Source organism: Pieris brassicae, chromosome 3 (assembly GCF_905147105.1).
Source record: "Pieris brassicae chromosome 3, ilPieBrab1.1, whole genome shotgun sequence".
NCBI classification, from domain to species: domain Eukaryota; kingdom Metazoa; phylum Arthropoda; class Insecta; order Lepidoptera; family Pieridae; genus Pieris; species Pieris brassicae.
In genome coordinates, this window is record NC_059667.1 from 5410682 (window position 1) to 5436141 (window position 25460).

Here is a 25460-nt window from a genome sequence, read left to right on the forward strand (position 1 = left end):
GTGAATGTTTTTTTAAATTTTTTTGGCATATAGACAAAAATTATAAGAAATTTATATTTAGATTAAATATAGTTGTACTAGATTCTTTCTTAACATATTTCTATTCTAACTTCTATCAGGTACACGCTTGGCAATGCGCCCGAGGTTCCACAGACGATATAGAGTCACGATCGTGGTGTGCCGGTGTGCACGCAGCTCTAGTATCGTTGGTAGAGGGTCGAGCTGGTGCGGCCGCAGCTTCAGCCGCAAGAAGGGCTTTAGCTGCCGCTTGGCCTGTATTATTACCGACACCGCATGTTCGCGCCCATCATCTTATCTCTTTACTACCTCAAGGTATTATATTGTATTAAAAATAAAGATTTACGTTATCGATCGTATCTAGATTGTATACTAAACCTAAATGAAATTGAATTTATTTTCTCAATAACCATCTTTTATTTATTTTCCCAGGCTCTGTAGCCGCAAGTGCAGGGGCCAGGTTTATGACCGAGCTTTTGGTGTGGTCTTTGCTTGGCGGTGGTGGACTTAGAGACGCGTTAAAAAATGCACTTCAAGTTAACTCAACTGATCCCTACAATCATTTACAATTGGACGAGTAAGTCTGCTATGCGATATCATTTCGTTTTGCATTTAGTCTAAACTTTAAAAATTCTTAACAAATTACTAATGTTTTAATATTTAAAAACGTAATTAAGTTATTTTAAAGCTTTTATAAATACTGTTATGTCCGTTCATTATATTTCCAACTAACAAAATAACTAGATATTGCAAATTGACATTCCGGTAGCATATTACTTTTATTGTTTGTCTCACGAAATTGTTAAATAACGAGGCAACCATTAAAACTTCCCTGCCACGGTTGATTCGAAGAGATTCGAAGCCATTAATAACAAAAATATATAATAATGATAACAATGATAGTAATAATTCTAATACAATTAATGAAATTCTGTAATAATCTTAGTTACTATAAGGTAAAATAAAATAATTGTATTATTTGTATTCATGTCTATGATAATAAAAGCCTTTTGTTAAACTTTATCTAATTTAACTCTATTTAACCAATTTGTGTAAAGTTGCATATAGTAGATAATTTTTAGAAAAATAAGGTCATAAAGAAGTTTCACTTCTTACGTGTGTACACTAGTACACGAACCCATATTTTATATAACCTTTTAAGCTCTAATTTAAGCTTTTATCGTTTAGTGAATTTGATCAAGTCGACATAGTGACCGGCCAACGCAGTCGTCCGACAACCACCATGTCTGATGAGACAGAAACTATTCATGGTAAACTTATAAAACAGTAGAATTATGCTCTGAAATTTAATTAACTGCATGATTCGGTTTATGTCATATAACTATTTACTATTAATACTTATTTCATAATGCATTCCGTTCTATTTAAAATAAATGCAAAAAATACATATAATTTAAATTAGAGCCATATTTTGATACGATTATGGGATGTAACTAAAATGGGCTTATATTTAAAAATGGTAAGCTTAATAAGAATTTTCAGTTGAGCCTGTAGAAGAATATCAAATAAGCAATGAAGCAACATCAGATGGAACATCTGTGCCTTTGATGCATCTAGTAAGTGTTGTTTTTATAATTAAAAATAATTCTCACATTTACAGCATAATAGATATCTATCTATTTTAGGTCAAACATTTAATAAAAAATACCACGTGTCAAACTCAAATGCACATAAGGTCTATAATGGACGGCGATACAAGTAAAACTGACGATCTCAAAGGGCATGATACAGTTAGTCCGAGCTGTGATCTCCTCATACGTTTTCAAAGGTATTATTTTCACTTGTTCAATATACTAAGATTGGATTTAAATAAAAACAATTCTTCGTTCACCAACAATGTTTTTCGATAATTTTGGACGTTGTAAATAATGTAATAAATTCGATTTTATATATGTCAAAGGTGATTTTAAAAAGTACTAAATATTGGCGTATAACAAGGTTGTCAATTCACAAAGTACACTGAACTAGATTCTCATTAGACATGGAGTTTCAGAAAATTAGATAGAACACATTTTATTGTTCTTTTACCAGATTTTATTAAATTGATTTATGTAAAATCAATCACTAGTGGCAATAACACCATTTGATGGACTTTTTCATTTTGTTGTTAGCCGTAATTTATTAAATGTTTTCTCGGCAATTCGTCAATAGCCGTGTACGATTCTGTACAAGCCACTTTATACATTTCAAACAGGACTTAAATCCTTCCTTTCGAGAGGCAACCAAGAGTCACTGAGTTATAGTATTGTCTTTTGTTAACATAGCTTTTACACATTGAAAGAAAACACTTTTTTTTTACCGGATTGAAGCTATGTATTATGTCACCGTGACCACGAACGCTGAAAGCACGCGAAACTTCGAAAAAACTTAAATTATGTAAAGTAATTATAAGTTTATAATAATACATAGCTTCAATCCGGTAAAAAAAGTGTTTTCTTGCAGTCACTGAGTTGGTAATGTATAGTTTATCTTCTCCAGGTTATTATTCTGTGAAGCCATGTGGTCCCGTGGTGGGAGGGGTACACGCGGTGGTGTCCGTAACCTTTTGACGCAATACGTCAATCTCCTGTCGGAACACGTACAGTCAACCTTGTGTTGTTTCATTACTGCCGTGCACAGAGCAGACAACACTCAACTCAATAGTCTATGCGATCTCATTAGTGCTGATATTGTAGGTAAGTGTGTCTTGTGAAAAATGAAATTTAAAAATTAGAATTTTTTAAATTGTGTAGAGATTTACACTAGGTCAAATTTTGTTACTAAATACAAGCGTACCTCAAAATTATAGATAAATATGTATCAGTCAATATCATTTTTGATTCAACATTTTTATTGCTTGATTTTCCTCAAATTTTTAGTACCCACGTAAATCGGATTCCTTAGAGTAGGCTAAAGTGGGTTAGATGTGAAATTATGACTCATGATACATATGTTTTACAGGTAGGGTAGTAAGTGAATTAGCAGTATGGGTATGTACGTGTGCAGCGCGCTCTGCCATCGCGATGTCCGATTGTTCCACGTCATTCATTAAAATAATACGTGCATGTGACGAAGCGGCGAAATGTCTTCCATCCGCCCAAAAATTGGATGCAGATCTTTTGGGCTGGCCTGGTTTAATCTCTAGAAAGAACCAAGGCAATAACCACGTTGTCAGAAAGTAAGTGTTTTCTCGTTTGTTTTCTTGATTGCGTGGAAAATTCACAGCGCAACTTAGACTAGGGTTTCTGAATAGTCTGTAAACTTAGCACTTTTACAAAACATCGTAAGTGTTTAACGTTAAAGTGACTTTGCAATTATAGATGTGACCTCCACAACCATACAAAAGAAGGCGGATCATGGATCATTATAGCTGGCTACGTATATGACGTAGAAAACTTTGATTGTGAGAATGCTAGTACTGTGGAGTTGGTACGTAAATTACGTGGCGCGGATGCTACTGCGGCTCTTAGCGTGGACCCTCACGCTGCCTATCTCTCACGCCTTACCGAGAAGTGTGTCGGCCTTTATACTACACAAGTGTATAGTCATAAATGTCAGGTAAACAAAAATCATGATGTAAAGTTTTTAATACTTACAAAATATATAATATAATTTCGCTTGTTTTCGTAACTAGATAAGTATAGGGTCTTGCAAGACTGCAAGAATACTTAACTTTTCAGTATTAAACTGTCGATTATTATTAATTAATTCGATATCTTTTAAATTAAACGCTAAATTATATTTTTGATTTCAGGAAAGTACTTCTACCCTACGCAGCCATCATGTTTTATCTTCATGTGCGTTTCATCTAACTCTTGGTCTATCTCAGTGTGGTTTAAAACTAGCGCGATCGCTGCCGGTACAACCAGCTGAAAGACAGGCATCTTCCTATATATCTGCGGTTTTCTTAAGAGGTGGACTTCAGGTACAATTTATTGAATTGGAATTATTTTTAATTGATAAACCTTTATGCACAAATTATTTGTAACAAAACAGTCTCCGGCGAATCCGATAGACAAACATTCTACGTCACCTTCGATTCGTCTAATCGTGACCGTTTTCTGTTACGTGATTGATGTATAAAAATAAGGTTGGGGAAAAAGTTTCTTCGTATATCTAAATAAAATTCACAACATTTTTATTATAGTTTATTTACATTTAACTAAACTATGTCGGTACCACTTTGTTCGATAACTTTATGTCATCTTGTAGGTAGGGACATGATCCCATTGCTTTTGATTAAAATACCGCGACAATTGGTTTAGGCAGTCCTCTCATGATGACAACCCGACACTGCCTAAAGAATTATTGAGAGACCGAAGCAGGTGGAAATCTGAAGGTGCAAGGTCAGGACTATACGGCGGATGCATTAACACCTCCCAGCCATTCTGAATGGCTAAAGATGTGTGAGGTCTAGCATCATGACGAAATTCCACACCCCTTCTGTTGATTAATTCCGGCCGCTTTTTCTCTCAACTTCTTGCTTTAATCTCATCAGTTCTTTGCAGTAGAGTTCAGAATCGATGTGGTCCTGCCTGGTGGGAACAACTCATAATGAATAATGCCCTTCCAATCCGACCACACACACAGCATCACCTTGTTACGAGTTAACCCCCATTTCGCCACAGTCTGTGAAGCCTCACCGGTCTTTACCACGTTCTTGTCCTACGTTATCCACTTTTCATCACTAGTTATCAGCTGCTTCAAAAATGGTTCGGTTTCATTACGTCGTAATAAAGAATAACAAATGAGTACACGGTTCATTAGGTTTCTTTCAGCGAGCTCGTAGGGTACCCAAATATCGAGCTTTTTTGTGTATCCAGTTTTTTTCAAATGCCCCAAAACTGTTTTGTGGTCAATTCCCAGTTCTTCAGTTACGGTTTAACTACTGAGACGCCGATCTTGCTCCACTTTTTCAAAAATGGCATCCATTTTTTTCGCAATAGGGTGACCAGAAGCTAGCGTTGTATATACATTTTTGGAGTAAATTTTTAAAATGAATCGAATTTCTTCATTAGATTCACTCATCTTGACAGTACGAAAAATAAATTAAAACTTATTTTCCTTATTTGAATTTTAACTTTTAATGATACCAAAACTAGCCAGATACAAATAGTATAGCCAAAGATATTTTTTACAAGTTCATATAATGCCAAGACTTTTTCCCCAACCTAATATATATATATATATATATATATATATATATATATATATATATATTTTACGCCATAACGAATTTTAAAATCAGGTTATATAAATATTGCTGACAAACTATATATACGCCTATTACGCCTTCTTAATATCAGATTTATTGCTTTAAGGACTTTTTGTTATGTCCGAATTGAACGTTTGTTATGTGTGGCGTCAAGCCTGCCATAATAAATGCTATATACTACGTATATAAACAATTACACTGGTATATAGTGTGGTGTCATATTCGGTTATGTGCTTGAATTATACTTACCTTTTTATTAAATCATCTAATCTGTTCTTGTCAATTATTTGCTTTTAACTTTTAAAAAAAGACGTTTTTAACATGAAGACATAAACATTATGAGGAAAAACATTTTCATCTACATTTTATAGACATCCTGCCCTGCGAATCCTTTTGAAGAGGAAAAAGCTGAAGCTCGCAGCGGCTCTTCCACAGGCGGTAATAGTCCGGCGAGCGAAGGACCAATAACTAACATGATTCATCCGACTCCACAAGTGCCTTTGAAAATACGAGTTCCAAGGCTTAATGTTAGTACGTCACCAGCAAGGGCTGACGCTCTATTGCAGGCTTTAGCTGAACCAAAATTACACGTAAGTATTATGAAGTATTCAGATATTTAAAAACCAATTCAGATGAAAAGGACGTAATGTATATGTAAAGCGTTTGATACTCACAAAATTAATGTTGTCGAGTGGCTTTTGAAAGTTGCAGAAACTACGCACAAACTATTGGTTTATATTTAATTGCTAGTTTCTATTATCAAGTAAAGGGTTAAAGTAAAGTGTGGAGTAACGCTCTAAACCTAACAGGAACCACTAACTGTCGGCGTACCCTGATAAAAAAATAATTTGAATGATTTCTAAACTACAGGATCCATTAGCTCTACATCTATGGTGGGCATGTGAAAGGCGAGAAGGCTGTGCTCCACACTTTCCACCAGAACATCCTCTAGAAGAATTGAGAAGAGCCTTATTAGCTGTTCTACTTTATCACGCCGGACTTAAAGAACATGCGCTGGCAACTGCTACTGCAGGTTAGTTAATGTTTTGCATGCCCGAATTCTACTTATAATGACAATTTATATGAATTAATTCACCACATGACAAAATCTGAATGTTGTCAATGAAAGGGGTTTTAATATCTGATTAACCTTGTAGAAATGGAAAAAGGAGAAGTGAAACTTTCACCAGCGATGTCAGAAATAGTGAAAGCGGTACAACAAAGTAAATGGACCTTGATGAGGACTCGACAGCAGCTATCCAGAGGGTATAAGGAGGTAAGTTGTCATACTAATATTTTCGCCGTTCTAACTGCAGTAATAAAATAACTAATTTATAAATTTCTTCGCTTTCTTTCTTATTAAATTGAATAAGTGGATTTGAACTTTTAAGGTATGCGCTGCGCCATTAGAAAGGGCCCGATTTTTGTTACACGATGTTCGAGCGGCGATCTCTCCAGCAGTATCAGCGTTGAACTCACGCCCTCCATCACATCGCTCGCCAACCTCTAAAAGAGTTTTCCGTAAAGTCATGAAGTTATCCAAAACGCCCGACTTTAATAAGTGGTAAGTGAAGAATGTCCGTAGTCTGGTTTAAGAGTTTTTATTATTACCCATAATAAACGACATTTAGTTTAAATACTACGACAAAATGACGTGGAATAATTCGTATTATTAACTCCTATTTTTGCAGTATGGAGACAACAACAAAAGAGTTAAGAAACCGGCAAAACAGTTTGAGTAAAAGTATGTTAAAAGCAACTGGAAGCTTGCTACAAGGTGATGCACTGCTCATCAAATCGTCAATTGCAAGTCAATCAAGTAAAAATATCGAAGAGAACCAACTACTTGTAATAGAACCAAAAGGTGATGGCGATTTCACTAAAGACAAAATTAAAACGAAACTCAAAGTTAGAGTGTATGATAAAGAACTAAAAAACGCATCTAATTATGATGAAATCAGGAGCGAAATTAAAGAAAAAGATGAAATAGACAGGGATGATGATAAAACCCCGACAAATGAAATTTCAATGAGCTCCATGAATGACATAACGGATAATTCAATTTTCAAAGAATCTATGGAAAGTGAGAAACAAGTGATGTTACTGGCTGATGATCTCAAAAACGAACTAATTATAGCTGATGAAGAAAAAGATGATGATAGTTCGGAAAGGCATAAGTTTGTTAATGCGTGGGTATCACGAATGGCTTGTGAAGAGAAAGGTATGCTTATAGAGTTTTGGTCTTGGTTAGACCGTAGAGGCGTTTCATTTTCTGTAACTAAATATTTTTTATAGTGCAAAAAAGTATGAATTTAAAACAAGCAAGCAGAATAATTTAATGGGGATTAGATAAAATGCAACAATTTTTTAAATGCGTTTTTGTAAATAAATAATATTTACTTTCAGATTTGTACTGGCTCCTTGAAGAAGTAACGCCGGAGCAACAAAATATAACGACGGCCATAATAGACTTTGTCATTACCGAAGAACCCTGTGATATAGATATATTAAGAAGAGCTTTATACTGTCAGGTAATTCTCAAATACTTCTGAATCTTCAAATAGGTTCTTTATCTTTTCCCAACAATTCAATGGTTTTTAAATTACAGATACAAAGAGCGGAAATAAGAAGAAATGGCTATTTAATTATAAACAGTATTATTAATTCGTCACAAACTATGTCTGATAGTATAAAGTACGCGGCTCTCAGCGGCATTTTAGGGGCGTGTATGGCCGACTCAGTACCACATACACAACTAAAACCTAGTATTCCATTGAAAAAACCCCTGGAAGGCATAGAATCTGTGATACCCTATTTAAAGTATATGGTGCTGCTGGAGAAGTCTAAATTGATGGATTTCATCTTAATTGAATTGAAATCCAGAGTGATTGAAGGCGAACAAAGCCAACCATTACCATTAAAAATGAGTGCGAATTATGGTGCGCATGCGTTGTTAAACAAACCGGCACGAGCGAGGTAAATGCTTGTTCTATAAAATTTATTTGATTCATCAAATTTACACGTTTTTTAAGAGATTAAAAGTTACAACTGAGATTATAGCAATGCAATTTTTTTCCATTCACTTTTTTATTAAATAATATTCTTTAAAATAATATTTGGTAAGATTTTACAAAATCTTTACCTAAGTTACTAATTTCATAGTTTCATCGTAGATATAGGATTTAGGGTGCTTAAATATTTAATTTATTTTAATTACATCTCAGGTTCCTGATAATCCTCTTATCCCTCCTCATTGAGGGTTGTCAAGGTCCAGAGTTGGAACAACTAATTAACAGTGGAGCCCTGAGTTCCTGTCTTACTTTGCTCAAGCAAATTGGAGGCGACACATCTCAGCACGCATCGCTTATTTGTCACGGAACTAAATCAAGAGGTAGTCGTATCTAATTAATTTACGTATTCTTCAAGCGCTTTTTATAATGTTTTTAAATTGTAGTAATATTGTTCTAACGTAATACTAAAAGGCTTTATTTACTACCTACTACTACCACTGCTTGGTACGTTTTGTATTTCCAAAAGCTTAGAAGGTTAGGTAACAATAAAAGTGAGTAAAAAATTTTTTTCCAGCTGATTGCTTGATAATATACGAGGATGAGAGACTCGGGGCTAGAGCGAGAGGTGCTTCACTGTCTGGACCAGAACTAGCATCTTTAATGAAGATTGGGACGCGAGTGGTTCGCGGTAAAGACTGGAAGTGGGGTGATCAGGTAATAATACAGACATGAACATATAAATAAATAAAAGAAATACGTCGAATTCTAAACCTCGTCCTTGGTATTTTTGAAGTCGAATCACAAGAATTTTTTACCATCTTAAAAAAAAGATGCATAATAATGTGTAATATAGATACCCGCAAACATTTTGAACAAATTTCCTTGCCTGCGCAGAAGCGATTTTTCGATGTTTTCAACATAACGAAATAGGAAATTCGTCTTTGCTGCCTCAAATCCCACGACAGTTTTCTTTATTTACAGACTGTAATATTTTACTCAAACGAAGCTGGAGCATAGATAAAATATATTCAAAGCAGACTAATATATTTTGATTTATTTCGATGAATTGATATAACAATATTATTTAACATCTTTAGATCTTCAGAAAAGGTTGACGGCATTTGTCCTCGTTCGTTCGGAACTTGTGCCTTGTGCTTTGCCTCTTATAGTATTGAAGTATTAAATTTTGTTTTTTATTTATTAGGACGGTGTACCTGGTGGGGAAGGGCGAGTAATAGGTGAATTGGGTGAAGATGGGTGGGTGCGAGTAGCGTGGGACGCTGGTGGTACCAATTCGTACCGTATGGGGAAAGAGGGCAAGTACGATCTCAAACTGGCCCGTTCTCCCTCCCCACCGCCTTCTGTGGATGAAACCGTGCAGGGGTCGCGTAAGTGATTCAACTATTTGAGTAAAAATATTAAGTATATGTGTAAAGATTCTTGACAAAAAACCTCTCCTAGGTCACCTAGCTGATCAGCAGTGTTAACCTAGTGGCTTCGGCGTGCGACTTGAGGGATGAGTCCCTGAGGTCGAACCCCCGCTGTTCACTAATTAACTTTCACTTGATTTCATTGAATGTGCGCATTTAACACTCGCTCGCACTGTTAACGAAAACATCTTAAAGAAACCGGCATGGCTCACATCCAAAAAACGAAGGCTCATTGCTCAGTTTTCTGTCATGAGATAAAAATGATTAAAGGGACGGATGCAATGTGAGGCAATAGGATTGTTGCGCCACTGAATTATTATTACACCACCTAATCGAAATAACTTAAATACCAGTGTTCGTAAATGTATGTACATAAAGGCTGGTTATTGTTTTTATATCTTACGCATGCTTATCGCAAGATAAGTCTTCAAGGTTGTATTGAAAAGAATAAGAAGAAATGTGTTTCTTTTTCTTTTTCTATGCAGATTTTTGTAGACCATGTGTACGTCCTCTGCGTAATTATTTAAGAAGATATAGAGGAAACGTAAAATAAACGTTGATTTTGATTGATGTATATATATTTTATATATAAATAGCGGAGATGACTCAAGACTGGTGGCCAGTGAGCGAAGTCCGCGCGGCTTGCACTAGCGCAGTACGTGCAATGTGCGCAGGAGTGGGAGCTAGAAGAGGTGTAGGCGGTTACAGCGTTACTGCTAGACGAAACGTTGCCGCCCTGCAGAGGCGGTTACTGGCACTCGCGCATGCGCATGTGTCACCTCCACCCACTGCGTTTGCTGGACATTTGCATACTGCATTGGCTTTGTTGAGAGGTACGTGTTACATACATGCCAACTTGTAGAAATGTTTTTAAAAAGGTGAAGGTCTCACTTTGTTTGTTTTTTTGTGCGTTTCGCATACGGCGGCACGGGTGCCTGGTGGTGAAGGGTTACGTGGGACTCGCTGCTATGCATACCCACTAAAACACCACGGCGCCACCAGCAGTCGACCGAGTCAGGACACGGTAACAGCCGTTAAACTCACGGTCCCCTACGAATGATGTTGACTGGACCTTGGTTCTTCCTCGCTTTTGTTACCCTAACCTAACCGCCGGGTATGGTAACAAAATGGTCCAGGGTGATTATAATTACTTTACCGAATGGTTAAGAAAATAGTCTGTTTACTGCTCCGGAATTTCTACTTAGAAAGTTATTAATATATTATGCTACCAGCGAGGTTAGTCACTTTATAACTTCCGAGAAATAAAAATAAGCGTTTATTAATTTCCAATTTTTTTATTTTCCTTTCTAGCGAGCGCTCAAACTTTGGAAATGAGAATATCCCTTTGTACAGACTCGTGGTTTGAATTGTGCTACAGCATTATATCACCAAATGACAAACCAATCACACAAGATTTAATATATTTGCAGGTTTGTTTTTTATTATTATTTCAATATTTTTGAAGACAAATTCATAAGGTATATTAAATTCACGTAATTTTCACTATCGCATATAGTTCTTCAACGTATGGTAGTAGACATACAAAATATATATATTGCAGATCCAAGCCTTATGGCTCCTTCGTAGTGTGCTATCCGAACATAATGGTCCAATAGAATGGCGTCGGACAGTCTCCGCACAACTAATAGCACTTGCTGGTCGTCTATGGTTAGAGACACATACGGCTGATCCGGCCTTGAGGCTCAGTTCACACTACACACAGATGCCTCCGCATATGGACGAGGAGGAAGTCGGTAAGTGTGCTTTATGTAAAAAAAAATGTTTTTTAAATGTTTGTACGTGAATGTCATGGTTTATGTTTAAAAAAAATTGTCATTTTTGTCAAAGTTGCATGAGTTTTAGTTGGTATTAATTCTGCTGGATTTTCGGTATATCCAAGGTTAATTGACCGGATTCTATCATGACCGGTTTAAATTTAATTACGTGACAATATTATATGTGGCAACATTTCAATAGGCTTACTTATATTACGTTGTCGTATGTGAACTGTGAGAGTCTTTCGCTGGCCTCGATTTGAAAGCTCTCAAAAAGTCGAATAATGGTCACAGAAGTTTAAAAAATATATTATTAATACAACTACTTTGCAGACAACAGATGGCGTGCGCCCGCGACATCTAGTTACACGGGCGCAACGTGTGCGGCTATAATAAGTCTTTTAAGGCAACTACACACAATACCGCAGTGGCACGGCCCCATCACAAGCCTGCTTTTGGAGAAAATGCAGTTAGCTGCTCAATTGGTATTAAATTTATCCAAAAGTTATGTGTTAAAAATGTGTTCTGTTAATATATCTCCTATATATGCTTTCTATGCTTTAACGTAAAAAAATCCATGGTCAAGTTATGTTATGTTTACGCCAATTTAATAGTTCCGATGCGTTGTACATGCGACTCAGATCTTTTTGTGATAGTTTCAAGATGTCTTGAATCGTAATTTGCTGCGGCAATTGTACCGGTACCGTCAAAAACTGTAGTGCCGGTACCATAAAAAGTGTTCTTTTTTATTTCATTAAAATATGTCTAGTTCATAATTGTCATTGATTTTCTTCTATAAATGCCTTTTTTGTTATGTGTCCCTATATATGTCGTGCATACATGTTAATTTCAACTGATGTAATAAGTTAATAGTTTTATGTTTGGTAGTGTGCCTAAATTATATGTTTGTGTATTCAAGAATGTTTGTTTCAGATAACGAATGATTGGCATTGGTGGCCACATGCTAGTCAAGATTTGGCGCAAACCCTAAACCCAGCTCCGCCCTCGCTCAATACTTGTTTGATTGGTAATATTTATATTTATGATATATTAGGTCCTTACATATGAAATTGGCGTTTTGTCGTACTAGCCACTTTGACCTGAAATACCTCCTCTTTGGTTCGGAATTTCAAATTCAAATTTGTACAGCTATTTACTCATGTATTTGTGCTTCGATGACCGTCATTCATTTGTTTTTTTTCTTCTGTTTTTTTCTGTTTTGCGTCACTCATTTTACAAAATGGAAAACTTAAAGTATCGCATTATTTACGAGTACGAGTTCCGCCGTGGCACTAGTGCTGCGGAAACGACTCGAAGGGTGAATGATGTGTATGGCGGTCATGTTGCAAAAGACAACACAGTACGTTTTTGGTTCCAACGTTTTCGTTCTGGAAATTTCGACCTGCAGAACAAGCCCCGTGGACGGCCTGAGACCCAAGTTGATAATGAAGTATTGAAGGCTATTGTGGAAGCGAATGCATCGCAAACCACGTCCGAGTTAGCTGCAGGCTGCGGTGTTAGTGATAAAACTGTTTTAATTTACTTGAAGCAAATTGCGAAGATTAAAAAGCTTGAAAGGTGGGTACCTCACGAAATGACTGAAGAAAACCGGCAAACGCGCGTCGACTGCTGCGTTATATTACTGAACCGGCACAATAATGAAGGTATTTTACATCAATCAACCTGTGATGAAAAATGGATTCTTTACGATAATCGGAAGCGCTCAGCGCAATGGTTGGATCCTGGCCAGCCAGCCAAATCCTGCCCCAAGCGAAAATTAACCCCAAAAAAGTTACTTGTAAGCGTTTGGTGGACTAGTACCGGTATTGTTCATTGCAGTTTACTCAAATCTGGCCAGACTATTACGGCTGATGTCTATTGTCAGCAATTGCAAACCATGATGGAAAAGCTAGCGGCTAAACAACCTAGGCTGGTCCATCGCTCCACGCCACTGCTACTTAAGGACAACGCTAGACCACACACAACAGACGGCTACCAAATTAGAAGAGCTTCAATTGGAATGCCTAAGACATCCCCGGAGCTTGATCCAACAGATTACCATTTTTTTTCGAAATTTGGACAACTTCTTGCAAGAGAAAAAATTTAACTCTGATGGGGCAGTCCAAATCGCCTTCACAGATTTTATTGATTCCCGTCCGACTGTTTTTTTTAGTAAAGGGATCAATGAACTACCTATGAGATGGCAATAGTGCATAGAAAACAATGGTTCATACTTTGATTAATTAAATATATTATATTTAAAAATATTCGACTTTTTGTTCCTCCCATACAAAACGCCAATTTCATATGTAAGGACCTAAAATGAATATAAAATTGTATTAACTACTGTAAGTTAGTCAATATCTATTATTAAAATGTAATTATTATATATATGTCGTAGCCAACTAGATTAATTAGCCTTTCAATTAAAAGCCTAGCCGTTTAACTAACGGCCTGAAAAATATTCAGCCGTAGCGTTTGTTACAACATTTAATAAACTGGCTTGGCTAATGCTTCGGCCATTCGTACGATACATCGTCATTATTTGGCATAAATAAAAAAGATGACATAAAACAAAATCTATTAAAAATGAAATTGCTTAAGTCAAATTCACATTTTCACTACACTCTTCAATTGTACTTGTTGTTTTTCATGAAACTTTGAAAAACAACTTCAAAGTTGTGGTTTGCCAACGCCATATTGACAGTTTGAAGAGTTTCGTTTCGAGTTTGAGAGCGGCAGAAAGTGGAATGAAATTTAAATTAACAGTCAACAGGCTAGGCAAATGAAACGTCATCGATGCAAGCCTAGCTGTTTTACCAAATGGCTGAATATCATTCAGGCCGCTAGTTAAACTGCGAGGCTGTTAATTGAACGCCTAATTAAGCTAGTGGCCTGTGACATATATATTATTTTGGTATCGTGTATCCAATGATGTTACGCTGTTTTTTATCATTGACGAATTATTCTAAATTCTTATACCTTATGTATTTTCTTATCAGCTGGTGCATTGGGCGTAGTGGGTGGTATGGAGTGGAGATTGCGTTTAGGACAGCGAGTGTGTGCGGGATCCCCTCCGCGTAATGCTGTCATAACACAACTTTCTACACGCGCTAAGATCACTTTAGTTCACGATGATAATTCGACTACTAAGGTATTAGATTATATTTTTTGTCACACTCATATTATAGCAAATAATCTTATTAATTTATATCAAGATGTTTATATTTTTGAATTTTGTTTCGGTTTCTACTGCAGTAATGTATCTGTCGCAGTAAAGTAGTTAAATCAGAAAGTTAATTGAATTTATATAAAGTTAATTAAATATCGATATTCAATCAAGTCGCTAGCATTTTGATTGAAATAAAGCAGCGTCGAAAACGTTTAACTATGTAGTGACTGTATATAGATCACTGTCTGACCGTAACCAGCGTATTGATTATTAATAATGTAAAACAATTATATCATTCGTTTTTGTTATTTCGGTTTGATCTTGAAGAACTGAGAGCTTGGAAATTCCGTATATTGTTTTATTGTAAATGCTTAGGTTAGGTTAACCTGGCTGCCTAGGTACGTTTAGAAAGTTTTTCGTTATGTTCACTCATTTGTCCGACGGAACTTTAGCGACTTGATTGAATATCGATCTTTAATTAACTGTCTAGAGATTCAATTAACTCTCTAATTTAACTACTTTACTGCGACATATCCATCATTTCCTCATATAAAATAATAATAATACTCCACTAGCCAGCCTTCTGTGTCCGACACATGTCATCACTATTTGGTATTGAGATATGTCGGTTTCCTCTGCCGTCACTGCAAATTGCGCGCATAGGAACAAAATTCCATTGGTACAAAGCCGTGATTCAAACTCGTCTTGCGTTTAGGAGATCTTAGAGATAAGGGTCGTTAAAACCACTAGGCCAACACTGCAATGAATAAATAAGAAAACGTATTTAATAAAAAAAACACAATCAATCGCAAATACACATATATTACATTTTCAGACGGATCTAAACAGTGTACAAAGTATAGAATGTGAGAAACTGTCTCATCCGCTAGTTGGCGGTGAAAGCGCTCTACGAGTGTGTGCGGCGTTATTGGGCGCTGGACCACAGGCTTCGCCGATGCATCCACATCATTTACCTGGTAATATTAGACATAACATTTATTACTAACAAAACACACACACAGAAACACATAAAATAACAATAATAAAAAAATAAAACTAAATAATAATAGAGAGATAATATTTTTTTTTAAAGAAAAAGGTTTAATTGTGTAATGCGTGTGTGCTGTGGTTGTAATTGGCCCTGGCTCAGCATTATGCTGAGGAGCAGAGTTGTTCCACAGTGCTGGTCATTCTACCAGACACCACAGCAGCTAGATTGCGCCTCAGTCGCAAAAAACAAATAAGAATCTAATACTATATCTAATAATATATTAATGAATATAGCTAAGGAGTTTTATCATTTAGGCCTAGTAAAAAAAATTATGAGTTTCTACAGTATTATACCCTATTATATTTATAGTGTTTAGTTAGGGTTTATTAATGCCAAGGAAGTAGGTATTTTATATATCGCATTTGACTCCTCATCCAAATATATTATATTAGGTCATTTACATATGAAATTGGCGTTTTGTATGGGAGGAACAAAAAGTCGAATATTTTTAAATATAATATATTTAATTAATCAAAGTATGAACCATTCTTTTCTATGCACTTTTGCCATCTCATAGGTAGTTCATTGATCCCTTTACTAAAAAAACCAGTCGGATGGGAATCAATAAAATCTGTGAAGGCGATTTGGACTGCCCCATCAGAGTTAAATTTTTTCCCTTGCAAGAAGTTGTCCAAATTTCGAAAAAAATGGTAATCTGTTGGAGCAAGGTACGGGGAGTACGTAGGATGTCTTAGACATTCCAATTGAAGCTCTTCTAATTTTGTAGCCGTCTGTTGTGCAGTGTGTGGTCTAGCGTTGTCGTGAAGTACAAGTAACGTGGAGCGATTGACCAGCCTAGGTTGTTTAGCCGCTAACTTAATTGGGGTTAATTTTCGCTTGGGGCAGGATTTAGCTGGCTGGCCAGGATCCAACCATTGCGCTGAGCGCTTCCGATAATCGTAAAGAATCCATTTTTCATCACAGGTAATGATTCGGTTTAAAATACCTTCATTATTGTGCCGGTTCAGTAATATAACGCAGCAGTCGACGCGCGTTTGCCGGTTTTCTTCAGTCATTTCGTGAGGTACCCACCTTTCAAGCTTTTTAATCTTCTCAATTTGCTTCAAGTGAATTAAAACAGTTTTATCACTAACACCGCAGCCTGCAGCTAACTCGGACGTGGTTTGCGATGGATCCGCTTCCACAATAGCCTTCATTAATTCATTATCAACTTGGGTCTCAGGCCGTCCGCGGGGCTTGTTCTGCAGGTCGAAATTTCCAGAACGAAAACGTTGGAACCACTGCGGAACTCGTACTCGTAAATAATGCGTTACTTTAAGTTTTCCATTTTGTAAAATGAGTGACGCAAAACAGAAAAAAACAAATGAAAGACGGTCATCAAAGAGGAGAACATCGTGATTAAAGCGGCCAGTACGAAATACGCCAATTTCATATGTAAGGACCTAATATATATTTATAAGCCATGGTAACTCTTTCCAATGCCGATTACATTGTAATAATGACAATAATTTTACGATTTACTTTGACTTATAAACCATTCCAGTTACAATTAACAATTTCTGTTCTAAATAACGTCGTTACAATGTTGCTACACTTTATTCGATATTTTAAGGAAGTCACTAAATCTGACAGATCTAAATGTCATTTTTTTTATTGGTCTTATTGAATGGGATTCGTTTAAAGAAATTTCAGTGTTGGAGATAGTAAACTAGTTTATCTACTATACTAATCACATTTTAATGATTTAGCGGATATTGACGTATATGGGTTGAGAAGACAGCAAATGGAACTGCTCACATTATCCGCCGTACGAGGCTTACTGACAACACGAACTCGACTGCGAAATGTACTAATGCAACCTCCGGATAACTCCACAGGTAACATAGCGATAATGGTTATAGTAGATAAAACGAATCAAATTGCGCTTAATTTCCTTCCGTTAAACGTACTTAATGAGGGTTAAAAATTTGATTTAAATCAACACCTGTGCAAAGTATCCTACTATGGAATTCCTTACCAATTGATATCAGACGAGCTCAGTCTCTAAATTTATTTAAAAATCTTCTTTTTGATCGTTTTTCTTCTGACTCGTAATTAGCTACTACTTATATATATTAATTGTGCCTTTGGCAGAGCTTTTACTTGTCTGTTTATACATATTATTTTTTATTTTATTTTAGTTATAGTTGCGTGTTATTTTGAGTTTTTTTCCCACCCCTTCCCCTCTGTAGGTGTTTCTTTTTTTATTGTCCCATATTAGGGTTGCCTGAAAGAAATCGCTTGTTAGCGATAAGGCCGCCTGTTGCCTAATAACTTATGTAACCTACTTACTTTGTGTTTTTTCACCTCGACGTCCGTCGTTCTACATTTGAGCGTTTTCTAAGACAGTTTTTGCCACGCACCACCACTATGTGGAACCAGCTGCTTAATTATAATTCTAATCTGTATTGAATCTTTAGGATCTCTAGAGAGAACTGGAAACTCGCTAGGCACAGAAGGCACTTTACTACGTCGTCTACTAGCACTAGCAACTCGGCCTAGTCCCTTAGCCGCGTCACACACACCCAGAGAACTCGCCGTGGCCGCATTGGCTATAGCACAACAACTGGCTGCACATGTTTCTAGTAAGTATTAGACCTTTACTGTGCAAATGTCATATCTCGGGGAAAAACTAATTTTCTGCGTGAATTTTTAGTACATGAAAATTGCCGATTCTTTAAATGAGCCGTTCTTTCTTCTTTCTACTAACTATTGGTTTCTACTAAATCTACGAAAAAACTACCAAAAATTTACTGAAATACTTAATAAATGAAAAAGGAATACAATCTTTATATTACTTATTTTAAATCCAAATGTCTGAAGTCGCATTTGGAGATAAAAACTTTTATGTCAACTCAAAAATTTTAACAACAATTTATTTTCATACAACGTTGTATAGTACTTTCGGCAACGACGAATACTGCTTCGCTTCTGCCTATAAATAAAGTAAAGATTTATTTTTCTTAATTGTTTTACATAGAACAGGGGGCAAACGGGCAGGTGGCTCACCTGATGTTAAGTGATACCGCCGCCCATGGACACTCTCAATGCCAGAGGGCTCGCGAGTGCGTTGCCGGCCTTTTAATAATCTTAATAATTTTTTTAGACATGTCATTTAGATGTTATCAAATCAGGCTCAAATTATTAGACTTCCAGCAGGATCAGGATCCTGTGTGCACTAAGGGTATCCAACAGAGTTACTGAGAAGGTTGGCATTTCGTGGTCATATTTTTTTTCTAATGAGCAATTAGCTTATGACCATTCTGTGTTCACATACGAAATCAATTGTTTAGTTCTATAGCGTGTCGGCTTTCTAACAATGTTTTCCTTTACCGTACAAGCGAGTGTTATACGTGCACCTAAATAGAAGGGCTTTTAATGGGATGGGAGGGATGAGATTAGCATCTTAAGGCCAAAAGTGCTCTTATCCGTATGTGGTAATTTAATTCCATTTTCGTATTTAACTGTTATTAATATTTTTTTCAGATGACGAAAAAGATTTCGAATCTCCTCCTGAAATTCCTTTAATAGACAAAAGTAACGTAATGCAAATATCTGCGGGTCCTTCTACGAGTACAGCGTCACTATGTAAGTAAAAATAAATTAACGGGACAAATTTTCAGTACTGCTTTATTTGTGTACAGCGTACATAGTTAAATTTACTATTACAGCCCGAAAAGACCTCAATACGTGGGCAAATTCGGCACAAGTCCAACAAGTCGTAGAGATGGGCTTCTCCAGGCATGCAGTGTACTCAGCAATACAGACACTGGGTTAGTGCTTTTTCTTTTAAAAATACATATCGGATGTAATTAGTAGTTGAGGATACGTGCTTGATTCTAACCTGATGTTAAAGTTAACTCCTGTACATACAAAAGTATATGAAATAAATAACCAATACAAGAATTATTTTTTTAATAACACATACATAATAACACAATTTTACGTTCGTTGTGTAACAAAGAACTTTAGTTGATGTTTTTTAAAATAAAGGGCGCAGTCAACTCCCTCATTATTGTTACTAAAGCTTGTCAATACTAATTTCACAGTATTGGACTCTAGTTTAAAGTTTATAATGCCAGCTAAAGTTATATTGTATTGTAATCAACATTATTTATAGGTGGTACAAGTCTGCCATCTGTCGAAGCATTAGTAGCATACCTCTTAGAACTACCACAGCAAGGTATGGACGACTCAGTCTTTGAACCCAAATCTCAGTCGAAAGAGAAGAAACAAACGCCATACCGTTGGAGAAGTTGCTTTGCGTCTGAAGATGAATACGCTCAGTACTTATCAGATATCATAACACCCGGAATGACTGTACGGTGTTGCAAGGCCTTTGAAAATGTAAGTGTATTTACATATAAAAATTGTATAACTTTTAATATAGCCTTTTACTTTCTTCTCACATAACTTACGTAAATGTATGTAAGCATAGAAAAATATTATGCGCACATGCTTATTAAAGCAATTGAAAGTAATTCAAGTGTTAAGTGTACCAAACAATGAATTATGTTATACTATAAGTGATTTAAATGTAGTATGTAATAAGTTTGTCTTCTATCTAGATCGCGTTGGGTGATGTGGGACAGGTGCAAAAGGTTGAACGTGATATTAAGCAAAACGTGTATATACATGTAAGTTGATACATTCTTAACTCTTTTTCTAAATGTATTATTCTCAAACTCTATACAAGCACTCAGATTGGAGTTAAATTCTGGTATTTTAAAATTCGTTCTGCATGTTTAATCTTGAAGCATTGTTGTATGTACAAGTAAATAAAAACAATTTTAAAACAAATGGTGACTTTCACCAGTATAATACTCGAAACAGAATTAATTTAAGCGTACGACCAACCATTTCCAATATCGAAATTTTATTCGTTTTTACAACAAACTCCCAAGCAAAATTAGAATATCACTAAATAAATTCAGAACTCTCGTTAAACGTAAATTAATTATAAAGCTTTTTATAAATTTGACGAATATTTAAATGATCCTAATCCTTGGGATAAAGTTGCTTTAATTCAAACAATTTGTATGATTTAAAACTTAGCGATTAAAGAGTGGCGGAAAGTTTCTTCTGGTAGTAAATTATTATTTATTATTATAATTAATTAGATTCCATTTAACTTTTTTCTGACGTTCATAAGTTTACTTGTGGAAAACAAAGTATACCACACACAAACAAAGTATACACACATATGAATAAAGTCATTTTGACTTCTACTTTGATTTTTGCCACTTACAAAGCTATTCCTGTAGCCCTTGACAATTTTAAAACAAAAATCCTGTGATTGTTTTAGGTCGAATGGCGTGGTCTGGGTCGGGTTTCGGGTATTCGAGCGCTTAACGCTGAAGTAGTATCGGGCGCACCGCCTTTTACCGCAGGCGATCGCGTACGCGTACGTTCAGCCGTCACGCAACCACGATATAAGTGGGGGTGCATTGATCACTCCAGTGTGGGCACTGTTACAGGTTTGTTTATGTCACTACGCAATATTTTTACTGTATAATAGATTTCTCAAAAACGTAAACGTAACAAAAAGTACTATTCAATATTTATGGTATATTGAGTGTCTAAATGCGTGATTACTGCCCTACTTAGGTCAACATGACTAGTCAAATTTGCTAAAATATGTCAAATACATTTATAAGATTATAATTATATAATTTGAGAATTTATAAAAAATTAAGAATGAAAAATATGTAAATTTTGTTGTAATCCACGCCAACGCCTAATTTTATTTGACATCTACGTTAACAGTATTGGCCGTTGATTTTTTTAATAGTCCATGTTAATAACAGTTTTTATTACCTGACATAAACAGCTATATCCAGCAACGGTCGAGACTTAACAGTTGATTTTCCTCAACAACCTGGGTGGACTGGTCAAGTCAGTGAAATGGAATTAGTGACCGATCAATGTAAGTGTTTTTTTTTAATCCTTTGATTCTAAAACAATAATAAAATCTGCAGTTTCTAATTGAATTTTCGTCTATTTCATTGAAAAAAAGGGTGGCTATATTTTTTTAAAGATAAATCTATTGAAAGAAAACACTTTTTTACCGGATTGAAGCTATATATTATATAAACTTATAATTATTTTACATAATTTTAAAATTTTCCGACGTTTCCGTGCTTTACAGCGTGCGTGGTCACGGTGACTATATATATAATAATAAAGATAGATAAATTGATTTTTAGCAACGATTCAGATTTTTCGGCTTTAAGAGATACCTGTCAAAGATTCTGACTTGAATACTAAAAATCTATTTTTATATATTTGCGCTCTTATACCTAACATCAATTTTCAATTCATATAATCTCAAATATTTCTTTTGGATAGCGGAATGGGGTGAAAGTGCCGGTGGCACTACAGTAGGTTGGCGTGGGGCCGTACGAGCGGCGCGAGTTTCATCTTGCCGTTCAGGTGCAGGTGCCCGTCGTTTATTAGACTCGCAGCCGCACACCTATTGGCAGAGCTCTACTGGCACTGGACAGGTTACCTTTTTCTTAATAGTCCAAAAAAGAAACTAAAATTCTTTAGTTTGTTTAGATGTAGTTACAGTCTACTGCAATCTTTACTGCATTAGTTATCAAACTTTACTAACAGTTCTGCTTTAAATGACATTTTAATTATTAACTATTGGCTTAACAATAAATCCTTGAATATTTGGACTTGTTTTAAAGTATGTATTAGTTTACAAAGAATATAAAGTAAAAATAAACATGTGTGCTTGTACGTGTGTACACTACACACGTAAGTGAAACTTCTTTTCGAAAAATAATCAACTATATGCAAACTTACAGAAGTTAAATAAAGTTAAATTAGATAAAGTTTTAAGGCTTTTATTATCATATACATGAATACAAATAATACAATTATTTCATTAATTGTAATATAATTATTACCGTTATTATTCTATATTATTCATTGTTATCGTTATTATCTCTCTCTCCGAATCAACCGTGGTAGGGACAAGAAAACGTGTAACAGAAAAACGTGACGCGTAACCAAAAAATGTGACGGTAATTTTTTTCCAACGCCGATAAAGAAGTTTCACTACAATAATATAAGCAAAGTACAATTTTAAACAAAAAACTTTTCAGCATTGGATTCGTATCGAAATGCGGAGTGGCGTACGCATACGTCGATTAGGGTTGGGTGTGGCTGGTGGTGTGCACGCTCCCTCAGCGTTATCAGTTCGGGCGGGTTCCAGCTTCGAAGACTCCGCTTTAGCGCCACTTGCTGCCGTGCCTTGTGCGCCTGCGCCGCCCTCAAGAGATAGACCGCCTACGCATTTAGCTCAGATACAGTTACTATCGGACTGCAAGCAGGTTATTATTGAACCTTGAAAATGTTGCGCTTAATATTTTACATAATTGTTTTTTACATGTATATTTTTTAAATAGACTCAAACGAGAACATTTTTATGTTGAGTCATTCCATTAAGCGTTAAATATGTATTGTAATTTCAGTGTTATCCATGCATCGAAATTGGGATAAAACAAAATCGCAACGTAAATGCTGATTGTCGAGTCTATGGTCTTTACATTACTGGATTTAGACCGAATCCACTTTACACCGATATATTATCTGTAAGTAGTATTAAACTTTTCTTTTCTAAATGTACGTATAAATGTTTAAGGAATGTATGAAGTTGAACAAAAAGTGTCAAAATATAAACTGATTGTATTGTGGTCATCGGGGTGCTATAAATAATAGAGGATTTTATTTTTACTCTGTATTAACCACTCGCGTACAACATTATTATATAAGCGAAATAATGAAATGTTAATTGCTATGAAATGAATGAATGCAATATAATAGTTCAAGAAAGTGCCTACATCTGTATACAATCTCGGGGCGTAACTCCGACGATTTAGGAAATCGTCACGTTAATTAAACTAAGAAAGCTTGAGTGACCAAGATGTACAACCGATCTTGAATTTAAAGGGGTTTATTAAAAATGGTAAGGCCACTTTTATGTCGCAAAACTCTATGCGACATGGATTTGATGTTTTTTTTTAAATGTAATAGGAGGCAAACGGGCAAGAGGCTCACCTCATGTTAAGCTATACCGCCGCCCATGGACACACCCATTGCCAGAAGGCTCGCAAGTGCGTTGCCGCCCTTTCAAGAATTGGTACACTATTTTCTTGAAGGACCCTAAGTCGAATTGGTTCGGAAATACTTCAGTGGGCAGCTGGTTCCACATAGTGGTGGTGCGCGGCAAAACCTGCCTTAGAAAACGCTCAGTTGTGGAACGACAGATGTCGAGGTGATACGCATGGGATTTTGTATTTTGCCTTGACGTCCGATAATGAAACTCAGCTGCGGGTATTAGACCGAACAACTCTTCTGAACCCTCCCCAAGGTAAATGCGGTAGATGATGCAGAGAGACCTAACATCTCTACGCAACGTCAAGGGATCAAGCCGCACGGAAAGTGATTGGTAGTCGACGATTCGAATCGATGTTGAAGTATTTGGTAAAATTATTCAATTCTGCAGTACACACCAGTATACTTACGTAGAATTTAAATAGAACATTAAAACTTTTTACTAATAAATTTTCAGAGTATGAACTTTATTGCCGAGGATTGGATGGAGAAAGATCCGCCTACAGGTGCCTTACCCACGGATAATAACGTACCTTCTGTACAACCTGACTGTCCAAAAGTAAGTGAACCAGAAACTATGTAAAGTCTTTTCCGATTGAAATACCATAGTTTGGTTATATACTGTGGGTATTCTTATACCAAAAATCAACTTATCTTTTATGGTAAATGGTTTCTCCAATACGTGCTATTTTGGGGCCCTAAACTAAAAAAAATAACTTGCTACTCCAAGTTATCCTTTACATATAACGTAAACGCACGTCTTTTTCTATATGTATCTCTAACCAATTGAATAATTTGAGTCATGTCAACCGCAAAATGCTATTTTACTAGATATCTTTAATCTAAATTGAAAACTATAAAACATTTTTTTTAAATTAGGTATACGTATGGGGCCTCAACGATAAAGACCAGTTAGGAGGGGTAAAGGGTTCAAAAGTGAAAGTGCCGATATTCTCACCGGGGCTTAGTGCTTTACGGCCGGTACACATTGCTGGTGGCTCAAAAACATTATTCATTGTATCACACGATGGAAAGGTAAATACATCTTTTACTGTTTATATATTTAAATACTGTTATATAAAAAGGTCCAAAGACAATTTAACAAACAACTTGGGCCTAAACCTTCACAGTTATACATTTTTGACAGCTTCTCTTTTAAAGCTTAGTAGACAATTGTTTAACAACACGACATACCACTTTTTATAATTTAATATTATTATTTAATATAATTTAATATTATTATCGTTTTCTAGCTATTTGTATGCGGAGAAGGCACCAATGGCCGGCTAGGTTTAGGGCATAGTAATAATGTTTCCACGCCTCGAGCAAATCCGTACCTCTCACATGTACTTGTAAGGCGAGTCGCGGTACACTCGGGTGGAAAACACGCTTTGGCACTCACTGCTGATGGGAAGGTATATTGACTACTTTTAATATTTAAATGTACATTTTCGTTCTGTAATCTGTGTTACGAGCAAGCTACCCCGGCTTCGAAAGGGTAACTATGACCTGCTACCTCCTTGAATTATATATCTAAATCTTGCTCATCGATAATTTTAGATATTGGTGAAAACCGCAAAAAAAATCCTCGGCGGATAGTAGTATAATATAAAAGTTAAAAATGTACTGTTGTCTGTCTGATGACATTTTCAACATCTAAAACC

The 25460-nt window shown here is 35.9% G+C and overlaps 1 protein-coding gene across 3 annotated transcripts in view; it reads left to right on the top strand.

Annotated features, from left to right (window-relative positions):
• Window positions 1–25460, top strand: part of LOC123707649 (probable E3 ubiquitin-protein ligase HERC2) — a 54565-nt gene that overhangs the window by 6781 nt on the left and 22324 nt on the right. For 2 of the 3 annotated variants that reach the window (XM_045657901.1, XM_045657902.1), the window contains exons 17-56: window positions 120–333; window positions 451–595; window positions 1207–1289; window positions 1522–1595; window positions 1665–1807; window positions 2518–2714; window positions 2980–3196; window positions 3339–3576; window positions 3773–3943; window positions 5605–5823; window positions 6104–6266; window positions 6391–6509; window positions 6625–6797; window positions 6925–7454; window positions 7640–7764; window positions 7842–8209; window positions 8458–8627; window positions 8819–8958; window positions 9449–9632; window positions 10271–10507; window positions 10986–11104; window positions 11236–11428; window positions 11783–11934; window positions 12383–12476; window positions 14452–14603; window positions 15457–15598; window positions 17382–17510; window positions 18093–18257; window positions 19159–19260; window positions 19344–19445; window positions 19793–20019; window positions 20241–20309; window positions 20978–21149; window positions 21503–21598; window positions 22021–22175; window positions 22785–23012; window positions 23154–23273; window positions 24254–24355; window positions 24676–24831; window positions 25050–25211. In XM_045657901.1, the coding sequence (XP_045513857.1) occupies window positions 120–333; window positions 451–595; window positions 1207–1289; window positions 1522–1595; window positions 1665–1807; window positions 2518–2714; window positions 2980–3196; window positions 3339–3576; window positions 3773–3943; window positions 5605–5823; window positions 6104–6266; window positions 6391–6509; window positions 6625–6797; window positions 6925–7454; window positions 7640–7764; window positions 7842–8209; window positions 8458–8627; window positions 8819–8958; window positions 9449–9632; window positions 10271–10507; window positions 10986–11104; window positions 11236–11428; window positions 11783–11934; window positions 12383–12476; window positions 14452–14603; window positions 15457–15598; window positions 17382–17510; window positions 18093–18257; window positions 19159–19260; window positions 19344–19445; window positions 19793–20019; window positions 20241–20309; window positions 20978–21149; window positions 21503–21598; window positions 22021–22175; window positions 22785–23012; window positions 23154–23273; window positions 24254–24355; window positions 24676–24831; window positions 25050–25211 (6747 nt within the window). The remainder of the gene's footprint in view (window positions 1–119; window positions 334–450; window positions 596–1206; window positions 1290–1521; window positions 1596–1664; window positions 1808–2517; window positions 2715–2979; window positions 3197–3338; window positions 3577–3772; window positions 3944–5604; window positions 5824–6103; window positions 6267–6390; window positions 6510–6624; window positions 6798–6924; window positions 7455–7639; window positions 7765–7841; window positions 8210–8457; window positions 8628–8818; window positions 8959–9448; window positions 9633–10270; window positions 10508–10985; window positions 11105–11235; window positions 11429–11782; window positions 11935–12382; window positions 12477–14451; window positions 14604–15456; window positions 15599–17381; window positions 17511–18092; window positions 18258–19158; window positions 19261–19343; window positions 19446–19792; window positions 20020–20240; window positions 20310–20977; window positions 21150–21502; window positions 21599–22020; window positions 22176–22784; window positions 23013–23153; window positions 23274–24253; window positions 24356–24675; window positions 24832–25049; window positions 25212–25460) is intronic. The other variant, XM_045657903.1, reaches the window with a different exon arrangement.